The sequence below is a fragment of the Molothrus aeneus genome, chromosome 4 (genome assembly GCF_037042795.1).
Source record: "Molothrus aeneus isolate 106 chromosome 4, BPBGC_Maene_1.0, whole genome shotgun sequence".
NCBI lineage: Eukaryota > Metazoa > Chordata > Aves > Passeriformes > Icteridae > Molothrus > Molothrus aeneus.
In genome coordinates, this window is record NC_089649.1 from 72,972,625 (window position 1) to 72,987,426 (window position 14,802).

Consider the following 14,802-nt stretch of genomic DNA (forward strand, 5'->3'; position numbering starts at 1 on the left):
ATTTGTGCTGCCCTGGATCCCCAACGATTCCCATTTGTGCTGCCCTGGATCCCCAACGATTCCCATTTCTGCTGCCCTGGATCCCCAACAATTCCCATTTGTGCTGCCCTGGATCCCCAACAATTCCAATTTGTGCTGCTCTAGATCCCAAACAATTCCTGTTTGTGCTGCCCTGGATCCCCAACAATTCCAATTTGTGCTGCCCTGGATCCCCAACAATTCCTGTTTGTGCTGCCTGGATCCCCAAACAATTCCAATTTGTGCTGCCCTGGATCCCCAACAATTCCTGTTTGTGCTGCCCTGGGAGTGCCCAAGGAAAGGCTGGATGGGGTTTGGAGCAGCCTGGGATAGGGGAACGTGTTGGGGTTGGGATGGGATGGGCTTTGAGGTCCCTTCCAACACAAACTGCTCCACCTGGAGAAGGGAAAATTCCAGGGAATCCTCAGAGTGCCTGCAGGGGCTCCAGGAGAGCTGCAGAGGGGCTGGGGACAAGGCCTGCAGGGACAGGAGCCAGGGAATGGCTCCCACTGGGAAAGGGGAGATTGGGCTGGGATCTTGGCAAGGAGTTCCTGGCTGGGCTGGAATTCCCAGATTTGCTGGGGCTGCCCCTGGATCCCTGGCAGTGCCCAAGGCCAGGCTGGACACTGGGGCTTGGATTAGTGGGAGGGGGTGGCACTGGATGGGATTTAAGGTCCCTTCCCACCCAAACCATTCCATGACCATCCCAACCAGCAATAATTTGGGATTTAGGCAAATCCCAGAATCCCAGAATCAATAAAGTTGGAAAAGTCCTCCAAGACCCTCCAGTCCCACCTGTGACCAAAATCCTTCATCCCAACACACCTGGGATGCTCCCAGCCTGGCCTTATTCTGTGGACACCACAACAAAATCCTGCCAAAAAAAAATCCCTTTAAAAATATTAAAAAGAATAAAATCCAAACGATCCCAACCCCACTGCCGAGGACAGGATTCACAGGATGCAAATTCCAAGAAGAATCAGCAGAGCCACCCCCAGCCCTTCCCTGGCCACCAGTCTGGATCCTTCCCACCCCAGGTTTGAAACTCCCACACTTCCAAATTACAGCCCCAGTTTTTAAGAGCCCAAAATAAACAGCAGCTTGTACCAGGAAAAAAAAAAAATTGAAAAAGGGCAATTAGAAAGTCAGAATTCCTCCAAGTTCTCGTTAGTAAAAGTTTTATATCCCTCCAACATGTGGCACTCCAGGAGAAAACCTGGCAGAGGGAAAAATGCCCTGGTCCACCTTTCCTGAACACAGCAACATTTCAGCCTTGGCCAAGGTGGTTCCTATTAGGGGCCTTTTTTCCATTTGAAATTTACTGGTTAATTTTATGGAAACAAATCAAGGGAGCTGCGTATTATAAATCTATTAAGGATAAAAAAAGTAACTCTGCAAATAAAAAAAAACCCGGAAAAAAATCTCACACCTCCCCTCCAGCCCTTTCCAATTTTCGTTTATGGGCCTTTTAAAAGGGAAAAGTGGAGCTGGGAGGTCCTCCTGGAGTCCCCACGAGTGCCACACGTGTGGCATCCCTGCCCAGCCCTGGGCAACGAGCAGCTTTATGGAGCCATGCCCTGTTCCAGGTGGTCAACTCCACCTGCTACTGGAACAGGATAAAAAAATAATCCCTTTTTTACAGGGAATTCTCCTCTCCCCTGCGGGATGGGGTTGGGAAGGGAAGCTGAAGGACAAAATTCCAAAGGGTTTTGACTGCTCTGCCTCCATCTGGAGTTAATGGGGCTGCACCTGCTTTTCACAAGGTGTGAACGTGACCCCCCCAAAGAGCTCAGAGGCTCCAGCACTGCCTTGATGCAAGGGAACACAGGGGAGACAAATCCAGGTGGGAAAAGGTTTGGGAGCAGAACATGAAACCCTCAGAGGTGGGCGAGCAAAAGGCCACGAGGTTCAGGCAGGCCAGGGGCTGGAGCTGCACCTGGGACAGGGAAATCCCAGCACAAATCCAGGCTGGGAGGAGAAATGATGGAGAGCAGACCTGGGAGAGGGATTTGGGATGTTCCCCTGGAGAAGGGAAAATTCCAGGGAATGCTCAGAGTGCCTGCAGGGGCTCCAGGAGAGCTGCAGAGGGGCTGGGGACAAGGCCTGCAGGGACAGGAGCCAGGGAATGGCTCCCACTGGGAAAGGGGAGATTGGGCTGGGATCTTGGCAAGGAATTCCTGCCTGGGCTGGAATTCCCAGATTTGCTGGGGCTGCCCCTGGATCCCTGGCACTGCCCAAGGCCAGGTTGGACACTGGGGCTTGGATCCACCTGGGACAGTGGGAGGTGTCCCTGCCCATGGATGGGGTGGGATGGAGGAGCTTTAAGGTCCCTTCCATCCCAATCCATTCTGGGATATCTTTGGATGACCAGAAACACATGGGATAAAGAACAAGGTCAGTCAAAGTCACCACAGCCAACCCTGACCGTTTTCCATCAGCTTCAGTGGAATTCTTTCCAGTGAAATCCCAGCAGCCACTGCAGGACAGGGATGTGTTTGGAGCTGAGGCTCTGCAGCAGCTCCATCCTGGCTGACCTGGGCATTGTGGATGTCCCAAATTCCTGCTGGGAATTGCTCCTCACTGCAGGGCAACCTGGCCTGCAGCAGGGACAGAGGAACTGCGTGGGATGGGACGGGGGGCAGAGATGGCACTGATTGCAGGAAATGGGAAAAAAGGGGGAAAAAAGGAAAACCCAACATTCACCTGCCAATGTGTGAGCTCCACCCACAGCTCCCAAGGGCACGAACAACCCCCAGGCCTTTGGTCACAGCTGGGATAAAAGGGAATCTAGAACCTGAGCTCCACAATTCCAATATTCAGCATCCTGAATTTCATTCCTTACCGAGGAAGGGAAGAGTTCCCTTAACTCCTGGGGATTTCACCAGGATATTTGTTCCCTGTTCACCTCAGAACCACAGAATTTGCATTATTTTAGGCAATCAGGTGACAGCTGAGTAAGAAAATGACAGAAGGAAACTGCAAGCAGCCCCAAAAACACCTTCCTGCCTCATCCCAATCCACGTGCAGCACTGCTGGAATTGCCCAGAGCTCCCAGGAATGGATGCAGGGAAGAATCCCACCTAAAAATGTCCTTTCCTTTCCCCCATCACAGTGACTGGGAGAGCCCCTGCCAGAACAACCCCGAAGATTCGCTTCTGCAAATAATCAGAAAAATCTTCAAGGACCTGGAGCCTCCTCATCCTCCAAATAAATTCCAAGCTGCCTTTTTCTTCCCTTTCCAAGTGGAGTGGAAAAGAGAGATCCTCCCTTCTCCCAAAGTCTTAATAATGTTCTTCAAACGCTTTGGAGATGCTTCAAGAGAAAGCACTGAAGAAATATTAACCAGGATTTCATCCCAAAGCCTTGGAGCTCATTTCAGGGCTGGCTCCACATTCCAGCCTCATTCCCTGCTCCCAAATCCCTCCTGCTTTAAGGTGACGGGCGTGTGGATGCTTCAAAAGGTTGGGAACCTTTTGTCCTGCAGGGGTTATAAATCCCTTTTTCCCCGCTTTGTGAGTGGAACCACAGGTTTTCCACAGTCCCAGAGGGATATTCAGGGAAATCTGGCCGTGGATGATGCCCCTGTCCCAAGCCTGGAGCCTGAGAGCTCCTGGAGCTGCCGAGTCTGACACTAATGAAAAATAAGGAGCTCCCAGCCCAGCTGCCATGCGAGGAAACACCAAAAATGTGCTCCTAATTTCTTGCTCAGCCCCAAAGATTTGTGAGGACTTTGTGGAGCTACTGCAACGAGTTAGGAGTGATGAAGTGCAAGGCTCCGGCTCGGGCCAAGCAGACACTGCCTCGTTACTGCCCCGCTAATTGAGGTCCTGCTCGGCCTGGAACGCCGAGGGAGCAGCAGGAAAACGTCTGGGACCTTTCCCTTTTCCAGCCATCCTTTAAAAAACACTTTATAAAACCCCACCGTGCCACGGGAGCCGGCCCTGTGGAGTGATCCGGGGGATTCTCGGCCGCCTCTTTCTTCCCAAAGTTGAAATGTAAAAGCTTGGGGAGCATTTTGGATACCTGGATTTAGGGAAAAACCATGGGATGTGGGGAATGATGGACTTTCCAAGTGCACCTCGGAAACCAGGCTCTGGTTCTTGTCACGTCTCCAGGAAGGGAGGAGCAAGGATGGGTCCAGTTAAATGTTGGGAGAATGGGAAAAGAGCTCATGGAATTTTGTAGGAGATTTCAAGGACTTTATCAAAGCCTGGACAGACCTTGGAGCACTCTGGGATAGTGGGAAGTGTCCCTGAACATGGATGGGGTGGAACGGGATGGGATTTAAGGTCCCTTCCAACCCAAACCATTCCAGGATTCTGGAGCCCCTCTGCTCTGGCAGAGCTGGGAATGTTCCCCTGGAGAAGGGAAAATTCCAGGGAATCCTCAGAGTGCCTGCAGGGGCTCCAGGAGAGCTGGAGAGGGGCTGGGGACAAGGCCTGCAGGGACAGGAGCCAGGGAATGGCTCCCACTGGGAAAGGGGAGATTGGGCTGGGATCTTGGCAGGGAATTGTTCCCTGTGATGGAGAGAAGAAACAAATCCCTGCTCCTCTAAGTGCATCCCATATTTTTCCAAGGACTAAAAAAATTCTCCTCAGCACTCCACAGCCCAGGATTTTCCCCCACTCTCTCGTGTCTTTAGCCCTGACAATAAAATCCTCCAACCATTCCATTTCTACCATTCCCATGGATCCCTTCCCTCATTTTAGGAACATCCCCCTAAGTCTATTCCCAAGAGTTTCATGTCAGGGAGGAAAAGCTTCCTCCAAAACTTTACAAAGACCCCTTCACCCCAAAGATGTGAGAGAAAACTCTTCCCAATGGCTCTTTTTGGTGTTTAAGGCAACCCCTTCCTGGAATCAGAAGAGGAATCAGGATTTCACCCCCAGGATTTCATGGATAGCTCCCTTTCCAGGGAGAGGTTTGCAGCTCACCCTCACTGCAGGAGGATCCCAAAATGTTATTTTTGTGAGACAAGAGGAGAAACACCAGAAAGGGATGGGAACAACATCCTACACAGATCCCACCAAAAATCTCCGGCAACTCCCTATCCTGGAAAAAGAGAAAAAACCAAAAAAGCAGGAGAATTCATTTGCAATTGGAAAAGTCAGGATCAGAAAAGTCAAAAAAAGAAAATTGGAAAAGTCAGAAAAAAGAAAATTGCTAAGAAGTAGAAACAGCAGAAGAAAAAGAAGAAGATTCCAAGGTAGAAGCTTTCAAAGAAGAAAAAGACAAATCCAAAGGAGAAGAAGGCTCAGAAGAAGAAGAAGAAGAGAAGAAGAGAAGAAGATCATTCCCAAGAAGAAGATTCCCAAGAAGAAGATTCCAAAGAAGAAGATTCAAAGATGATTCTCAAGAAGAAGATTCCCAAGAAGATTCAAAAGAAGAAGATTTAGAAGAAGATCCAGAAGATGATTCAGAAGATTCAAATCCAGATTCAGAAGAAGATTCCCAAGAACAAGGTTCCAAATAAGAAGCAGAAGCAGAAGAACAGAAAGAAGAAGATTCCCAAGAGGAAGAAAATTATTCCCAAAAGGAAGAAGAGCCTGTGGAAGGACACTGTCCCCTCACCATTCCCAAGGGACATGGAAGGCTGTTCCTAAGCCTTCTTCCAAGCATCCCTTGGGACACCAGGCAGGATTCCTGCCCCTCCACGGCAGCTCCTGCCCAGCCTGGAGCCATGAGCTGGAGTAAATCCAGGTTTAAAAATAACCCTGGGATGTGGCACCACAAGGAGTGGAAGGGAAATTGGCTGCCCTCCTCACAGGGGGAGGAAATTTGAATTCCAGAGTGGGAAATGTGGAACAGAAGGAAAACTGAGGGTCCTGGTGCTCAGCAGGGGCTGCTGAGGGAAGGGATCAATGAACTCTCCTGAAAAAAACACAGCCTGGCTTAAGGAGCAATTCCCTGAGCAGGGCTTTAGGCCTGGCCTAAGGGAACAGAGAGACCTGGAGAGAGGGAAATGTGGGAATGTGCAATGGTGCAAAAGTGAGTCCACACCTCAGGCACCAGCAGGGCCTGGGAGGTTGTGGGGACAGCCAGGAATGGGAGCTGGAGCTCAGGAGGACAAAGAGGCCACCAGGGGAAGCTCTGGAAGGAGAGGGAAGATCAGGGCTTTTATCAGGAGGGGCGGAAAAGCCACACTGAGGATGTGACAATCTCTGGAGACAAGGGAATTTGGGACTGGAAGGTGAATAAAAATGGGGAAAGACCTAAAATGCTGCACAAGAGCTATCTCAACAGGTGTGTGAATTCCAGAGGAAACAGAGATGGGATTCATCCACATCCCACACACAACAGCTCCAGGAGGAACAGTCAAACACCATGGTTATCCCATGAATTCAGGAGCTCTAAAAAACATGGTCAAAATGTCCCATTAGATGTTGGAATATCGCGCTCTGGAGAAGGCGGCCTTGAGAAAATTTGGAAAAATTCCTTATTTCATAGAATCCCAAACTGGGCTGGGCTGGAAGGACCTACAAAGGTCCTTTAGTCCAACCCCTGCCGTGGGCAGGGACATCTTCCACTGAATCCCATCCTGCCCAACCTGGCCTGGAATGTTTCCAGGGATGGGGCATCCATCCCTCTCTGGGCAGCCGTGCCAGGGATTCACCAGCCTCATCTTGAGGAAGTTACTCTTTATATCCCATTAAAGTCAACTTTCCTGCTGTTCCAGCTCTCAGCCCTTGTTGTCCCTCACAACAGGCCCTGCCATAAAATCTGCCCCCGTTTATGAGGATACAGCAATCCCTGCTCCTGATCTCCCGACTGGGAAGTTTCATGGCTGGAGTTCGCCTGCCTGTGGGCAAACTGGGATGGGGTTTGCTGGGATACTGGGACCCCAGGGGCAGTTTAACACAAGCCACGGCAGACTCTGGTAAACAACTCCTGTGGTCTGTATTGAGAACAGATCTGGAAGCAGGAGAAGGGGCCCAGCAGGGGGCATTTGATCTGATCCATGACCAAAACCATTCCCATGCCCCAAGCCAGCCCTTCCTTCATGGGCTGACCAGTGAAGCAATCCCGACAATTTACTCCTGCCATAAAGGGAGCCTGTTTTCCCACAATCCTGGAGCCACCGTATCTGGGATCAATAAACCTCCTCAATAGCCACATAAAACTCCTTTCATCCCTTCTCCCCTCCAGAAAAGGTGGCAACTGCCACTCCAAATGGCCCAATCCCACTGACCAAAGGGGCCCCGTGCCCACGCCTTGGGATCAACTCCCAGCCCCACCACGAAGTCCCGGAAAACAAGTGACTGCAGCTCCTCACCCCAAAAGCTGTGGCTCATGGCCTCGGCTTTGTAGGTCCTCTGGAAAGAGTTACCAAAGATAAAACAATCTTTCCATCTTCTGATTTAAAAGGGACTTCTGGGCAATGTCTGTCCTAAAACTCAATATAAATTTGCATTTCTCCCTGGAGGCTCCTCGTTCCAAAGGGTTCCCATTGGGCTTTAACAATGCCACTGCCCTTTTTTCGGGGAACAATGACAAATCCTTGTCCCCTTGATGGATGCTTCGTTCCCTACAGAAGTCAACAGTAAAAATGTGAAAGGGTTGGGAGCATCCATGATGTTCCTACCAAATTCCTCAGGCTCCCCAGCCAGGCGGGATTAAGGGCTCAGCACAAGGAGTGAGGATGTGCTGAAAGAGATCCCAATCTCACCAGAAAAGTCATCCCAGGTTCCTCCCAGCTCAGCAAAGCGGGGCTTTGCTCTCCTGGGGGGCTTTCAGCAGAGATTCCACCCCGGGTTTGGCAAGATCTGCCCGCTGCAAAGGGGGAACTCCAGAGGGAAACAATGAAAGGAAAAAGGGAACGGAGTTAAGGCACTTCGGAGCCGAACAAGCCACTGAGCTGCTGCTCAGGCAAACTTCAGAAAACCATTCATCTTCTGAGGGAGCCACCAGCAAGGGCTCTGGAACTGCTGCCATCCTGGTGGGAGGTCCTGTCACACTCCCAGGATTTACAGAGCCGAGGGAAGATAAGGGGATCACCACGGGGAACGACTGTCCTCCCGACAGAGGAACACAATTCCTCCCACCCACCCTCTCCCAGCCCAGCCTGGCTGAAGCTGCAGGTGGCACCTCAATCCCAAACACCCTCCAGAGGAGAGGGGGAGACTCCAGGGAGAGAGGAGAAATCCCTGCAGACCTGCAGGGGGTTCAGAGGGATGGGAGGTTCTGCAGAGTGTTCAGTGCCAAGCCCAAAAATCTCCTGGAACAAAGGGGGCTTGGGCCTCAGCAGAACCAGAATGGATTGGGCTGGACCCTCACGAGTCATAATTAGTATTTGTTGATAATTAATGAGCTGATTAAAGCCACAATTTCTAATCAAGGAGCCCCAAACCCAAGTTTCTGGTCTCCTTTGGAATAGGTCTGCAGTGTCTGCTTGCAGTGTCCTCCTGAGGACTCAGCCCGAGATTCCCACTTTGCCATCCTTGTCCCTCAGGAAAAATGAATCCTTGTTAAAATCCAGCAGGAACCTCCCATCCTTAATACCCATCCCAGACACCCATGGAAAACAGACTTTTCCAAAGGTTTTCACACCTGTCCCACACCAGAACTGCCCTGGAGCAGCTGAAAAGCCAAATAATTCCATGGATTTATCCCATCAACGGCTGAGATGGGTCCCTGGGAGCAGAACAAGCTCTGACTGCAGCAATTTCTCTTTCTGCCCTCGCCCTTTGGAAGCACAGCAGCGATTCCCGTGGCGAGGATGTCACTGAGACTCCAGTGCTGGCCACCAGCTCCAGGAATTCCTTGGCTTGGGCAGCTCTGCCTGGCCAGGTGAACCCCCAGGAGAGCTGGAATGGCTCCCTTGGCAGAGGGGACGACCTGAACCCCATGGGACAGGGTGGGACAAAGCTCTGCCCCCACAGCAGCACCTGCTCCTCAGGCAGGACAAAATCCCAACTCCACCAGCTCAGATCTGCCTCTGACACAGGCCCAGCAAGGAAATCCTCCCAGTCAGCATCTACAGGGAATCCTGGGATGGTTTGGGTGGGAAGGGATCTTAAATCCCATCCCATTCCCGCCCCATCCATGGCAGGGACACCTCCCACTGTCCCAGGTGGATCCAAGCCCCAGTGTCCAACCTGGCCTTGGGCACTGCCAGGGATCATGGGGCAGCCCCAGCAAATCTGGGAATTCCAGCCCAGCCAGGAATTCCTGCCCAATCTCCCATCTAAACCTATTTTTTTTCAACTTTGAAGCCCAAACCTGGACATCTCACCTTCCACCCCACCTGCCCAGGGTTACATCAGTCAAACTCATTCCCTGGCTCATCCCAAGCTGAGCAGACACTGCAATGATCCATGGAAAACATGAAGGCGGAACAAAAATTGATGAACTCCACATTTTCTGCTCTCACCCATTTTTTCTTTGCACCAGGAGCAGGTTCTCCATCACCACCACTTGTCCCAGCACCTGGTTCTTTCCCTAAAGGATGATTTTCCTTGGACACTTGGACACTGCAGGAATATCCTGAAATATTCCTCAACCTCCAGCTCACAATAAAAAAACTTTAACCCTAAATATTCAACCGAGGCACCTTTACTTGCTTTGTATAAACCAAAAATTACAGCTTTTGAGGTTTTGTTCTTAGTTGTGGGTTGGGTTTTTAGGACAGCAAATAAAGATCCCACTTTCTGCTAAGGTAAGAATAAAACAATGAAATTCCCAATAAAATCAAGAAATGACAACCCCAAGGAGTGATAGGGATGGAAAACTCTGCCCAGAAAAAAAAGGAATTTCTGCGGCTCCCGCTTTGAAGAGTTTTTCACATCCCTCTCTATAGGATCAGAGCGCTCAATTTATATAAAACAAATGTACAAACAGGCTGGGAGAGGCTTTGGGAAGCGTTGGGAGCAGAAAGGAGGAGTTCCCACGATAAGGCAAACGGGAGAAGCCATCGGACACGGCGACAGAGGGATTCTGACACTCCATGTGCAGTAGGTTTTAATTATATTGTAATAAGGAGTTATATATGTGCATTTTTCATGATTTACTAGATGGCTTCTTTAAATTCTAAGCCAAACTGTGTTTTTCGGTTTAGTTTTTGGGTTTTTTTTAAGAAAAAACCCGTTTTTTTAAAAAATAATTAAAAATAGAAACGGTGCTGAAGAGAACATTTGGAAAATTTTTCAGAGTCGATTGTTTATTGGGACTCCAACTGATTTTAATGAAAAATATGGTTATAATTTGAAAAAAAAGCAGCACTTTTATGTTTTGCATAAGGAAAAGGCCCTACAATGCAACCTCCAGGGCACTTCTGAAATCAAAAAAAAAACTTAAATCTCAAATGGTCGCCGGGGCTCGCCGGCCAAACCCCCCCCCTGGAAACCCCAAAGATGTGGGTTCCAAAGTATTCCAAGCATCCACAACAAGTGAAACTGGATGTAGGGAAGTTACGTTCCCAACATTTCCTTCTGTTTCTGGTGAAACTGGAACCAGATGACCCCGAGCAGAGCATTGTGTGAAGGGGTCATTAAGCAGCTGCAGATGCGGCGACGTCGGCGCTGATGGGATCCATCCCGCTGTGGGGAAAGGTCATCCCGGGGGTAACTGGGATCATCCTGCCCCTGGCGCATCCCAGCACAGCCCCGAGGGGTGGGAGAGCTCAGCCTGGAGGTCTCTGGGCACCACAATCCCCAGGAGAGGGGCAGGACAGTGGAGGAGACCTTGGGGTCCTTCTCCCAGGTGTCTCTCCTGGGGGTGCGTTGGTGCTCCCAGATTTTACAGAGATGGGGTGACTGAGAGGTGCTTAAAAAGATTTTGTTCCATTATCTGTCTCGATGAAGGGTGAGACATAAGGGATGAAAAACTCAACACCATTCTGTCAGAAGCCAGCCCATTTCCTGGTTACAAGACCTTATAAATGTTTTTTAGTTTATTAGCTTTTGCCACACAATGCTGATAACACTTCTAACACCCACCACCGATATTTTTACCCTTCGTGGTCCTGCTACAATGCATCTTTCACAGTTCTCTTATTCTAAACTAACTTATCTTTTTGCAAGGCCACATTTTGAAACTGGTTAAAACTTATTTCCAGTTCAATCTCTCTCTCAACAACGTCATCTCTATTCCATGGCCATCCTAAATCAACACACCTCATGTGTGCTGCACGCAGATGTACAAATCTGTGTGAGCTTTCTGTCAGGTTTTGAGAATTCTTTACAAATCCATTTCTCCCACGAGTGGTTCTCCCATCTTCCCTGCTTGTTCCACCCCAACAGCCATCCCAGTGTGTTTCCCTGGCTCTCTGAGGCCACAGTGAGGTCCCCAGGTGACCCTGGGGGACTTGGCCCAGCCTCAAATGGTGCTGCCCTCACCTTCCACAGGAACTTGGGCTTTCCTCCCCTTCTCCAGGTCATTCACAGGAAACCAGGACACCTGTGAAGATTCCTCCATGGAAAGGGTGCTCAGGCCTTGGGAGTGCCCAGGGAGGTTTGGAGTCCCCATCCCTGGAGGTGCCCAGGGAATTCCTGGATGTGGCACCCAGTGCCAAGGTGGGGATGGGGCACAGCCTGGACTGGACGGTCCTGGAGGGATTGTCCAACCTCAGTGATCCCAGGATTCTGTGGTTGTGTTAAGATGGGAAATTCTTCCCTCTGGCACAGATTCCCAGACTTGCTGTGGCTGGCCCTGGATCCCAAGGCCAGGTTTGACGTTGGGGCTTGGATCCACCTGGGATGGTGGAAGGTGTTCCTGCCTGTGGAACCAGATGATTTTTAAGGTCCCTTTGCACCAGACTATCCCATAATTATCGGATCAAACAAACCACACCAAGTTCAGCAGGAGCTGAGGTTGTCCAGACATCAAAGCCTTGGAGACTTCACCCCTCCGTTCCAGAACCACCATCCCCTAAATGCCACAAACCCCAAAATCAGCATCCCCTAAATGCCAGTGCCCACTTGGAAAAATTCAGTTTTACAACCAGCAGCCACTTTTTTCTCCCACTTTTTTTTTTGACAGCTGAAACTCAAATAACCATGACTTGATCACAACTGTGCAAAAACATATAAATGTATAAAAATTAGGAATGAACCAGCACCACCCGTAGTCCACACAAACACAGCATCTTAAACAGGACCAGTTCCATCAAGCTGAAAATAATTAGGAGGCAAATCAGTGGGGAGAAAGAACGTAATCAGAAAAATATGAAGCCTAATTGAAAATTGTTTAAGAACATTTTAACGAGATGCTCCAGAAGCCACAATCCCACAACTGAGCGGGGCGGCCACGCTGGTTAAAAGGCAAACCTGGCGCAGATGGGAGTTAAAGAGGCCATAAAAAAACAGGGAAAAAAAGAAAAAGGGGACATGACAAATGGAATGAAGGGAAAAGCTCAGGCTGACAAAGGGAAATCTGGTGTTAGGATGTGCAGGGCTGATATGGGAAGCAAGAGATGCACGGAGAAATAACGGGCTGGTTAAGTTTATCCTTGATTTCTTTTTTTGGGAACATTCAAAACAATCCAATGGATTCTTCCTCTAAAAGGGGAATTTTTGGATGTGTTCAAGGCCAGGTTGGATGGATCACTCTGGGATAAAGGAGATGCCCCTGCCCATGGGAAGGGGTGGAATGAGATGGGATTTATGGTCCCTTCCAACCCAAACCACTCAGGGATTCCATAATTTCTTTTTCCCCTGAAGAACTGGGAAAAAAAATCTCAATTTTGTGATCAGCTGAGAGAGGTGATGGAATCACAGCCACGGAGATCACAGATCCCCTTGGATTGCAATCCAGGGGCAGGAAAAACACATTTTGGATGAGCAGATTGTCCAGGTCAGAGGTACAACCACAGAAAAGTTGGTGTGACTGAAAGACTGAAAGACTGGACTCGGTTCTGACATCCAAATTCCAGAAGTTTGCTGGAAAACCTCTCATTTCAAACCCCAGCAGATGCCCAGAATGGAAAACTGGAATTTTTTCCACTGGAAAGCTGATTTGTAAGCACAGCAAAGGTTAGTGAGGTGTAAGTCCTCAGATTTGCAGTTTAGTGCCACAAAAACAACCCCAGGAGGCCAAAGAAAGCCAAAAAATTGGGAATTAGGCCCAGGTTATTCTCCAGGAGAGGGAATTAGTGACCAGTGCAAAGTACCTGAACATTTGGAGAGAGCAGGAGACTGAAGAATATCCTGGCAATTATTTTCCACTGATTGAATCTGCAATCCTTTAGGGAATGAAGGGAATAAACATTAATAAGAGGAGGGAACAGCAACAAAGCAGAAAGACAGAGAGCAGACAGGCAAGGAAAATTCCTGAAAAGGGGAAGAAGCAAAGAGGGCAGAAAGCTGACAAAAACATGGGATCAAGGAATTTGTGCAACTGAAGGCAGCAAGAAAAGGGAAATTGAACCCAGAACTGCTACACCTGGCAGGACTGGGCTGAGGGACAAGGACAAGTGCAAAATCCTGCACCAGGCTCAGGGCAACACATCCAGGCTGGGAGGAGAAAGGATTGAGATGAGCTAAGGAGAGGGATTTGGGATGTTGTGGATGAGGCTGGAACGGCCCAGCCCAGAGCCCCCTGCTCAGGCCTGGCTGATGCCACAGGCAAGGTGGGAATTGTGTCCCTGTGCCCCTCCCTGAGGTGAGAGCCCACCTGCAGAGCTGCCCCAGCCCTGGGGCCAACAGCAGGAGGACGTGGAGCTGCTGGAGAGAGCCCAGAGGAGGCCCCGGAGCTGCTGCAGGGCTGGAGCCCCTCTGCTCTGGAGCCAGGCTGGCAGAGCTGGGAATGCTCCCCTGGAGAAGGGAAGGCTCCAGGCAGAGCTCAGAGCCCCTGGCAGGGCCTGCAGGGGCTCCAGGAGAGCTGCAGAGGGGCTGGGGACAAGGCCTGCAGGGACAGGAGCCAGGGAATGGCTCCCACTGGGAAAGGGGAGATTGGGCTGGGATCTTGGCAAGGAATTCCTGCCTGGGCTGCAATTCCCAGAGCAGCTGGGGCTGCCCCTGGATCCCTGGCAGTGCCCAAGGCCAGGTTGGACACTGGGGCTTGGATCCACCTGGGACAGTGGGAGGTGTCCCTGCCATGGATGGGGTAGGATGGGAATGGGATCCCTTCCATCCCAACCCATTCCATGATTCCATGAAATGCCAGAGTTTCAAGGGCTGGAGATGAGAAAATCATCATTGTTACACCTTGAGCTGTTTCTGCACCTGGAACAAACCCAGAGCACAGAACTGACACCGCTGGGCCCTGGCTGGGCTCACTGTGCTGAAGTCTCAGATGTTGTGAACACTGAAATCATTTGAAGTGAATTTTACTGTAAAAAATCTTGTGCTTTTCAAGCTGCCCAAACACCTCGGTCTGGAGTGAGAACAGACAGAGAACCCTTAACCCTGGAAATGGTTTGGTGAGGAAAAAATGTAAATATACAGAGGAACAAAGAGAGAAAATTCAGAGAGGGGCACCGAGGCCACGTCTCATCCTTCAGGGCCCCAACTGATACCAGCAGTGGGATCATTCCCAAAATAAACCCATGCCCAAGACAACCAAAAAACCCTTTCTGACTCAGCCAAGCCCTGGTGTCCAAGGCCACCCTCTCCCCCAGGGTCAGGCTCTCCATGAGTCAGACCTTGATTCCTTTTCCCGTAAGGCAGCAAGTTCAGCACTCCAAGAATTTCCCAGTTCCATCAAAATCCATAAACACGTTTATCCCATCCAGGAGAACATTGAACTTGGCGGCACCGAGCGCCGCAGCCGTGGCCATGAGTCAAGAAAAATCCTCTCTGGAAGAGTCAGAAACATCTCCCAGGAGTGAAATGAAGGAGGTCTGGAAAA

General features: G+C 50.1%; 1 protein-coding gene across 2 annotated transcripts in view; it reads right to left on the reverse strand.

Annotated features, from left to right (window-relative positions):
• EXOC6B (exocyst complex component 6B) overlaps window positions 1-14,802 on the reverse strand; it is a 311,133-nt gene that overhangs the window by 177,746 nt on the left and 118,585 nt on the right. The window contains exon 7 of one of the 2 annotated variants that reach the window (XM_066548850.1): window positions 13,124-13,195. The exons of the other annotated variant lie outside the window; for it this stretch is intronic. Within the exon in view, the coding sequence (XP_066404947.1) occupies window positions 13,124-13,195 (72 nt within the window). The remainder of the gene's footprint in view (window positions 1-13,123; window positions 13,196-14,802) is intronic. 2 annotated transcript variants of the gene reach the window in all.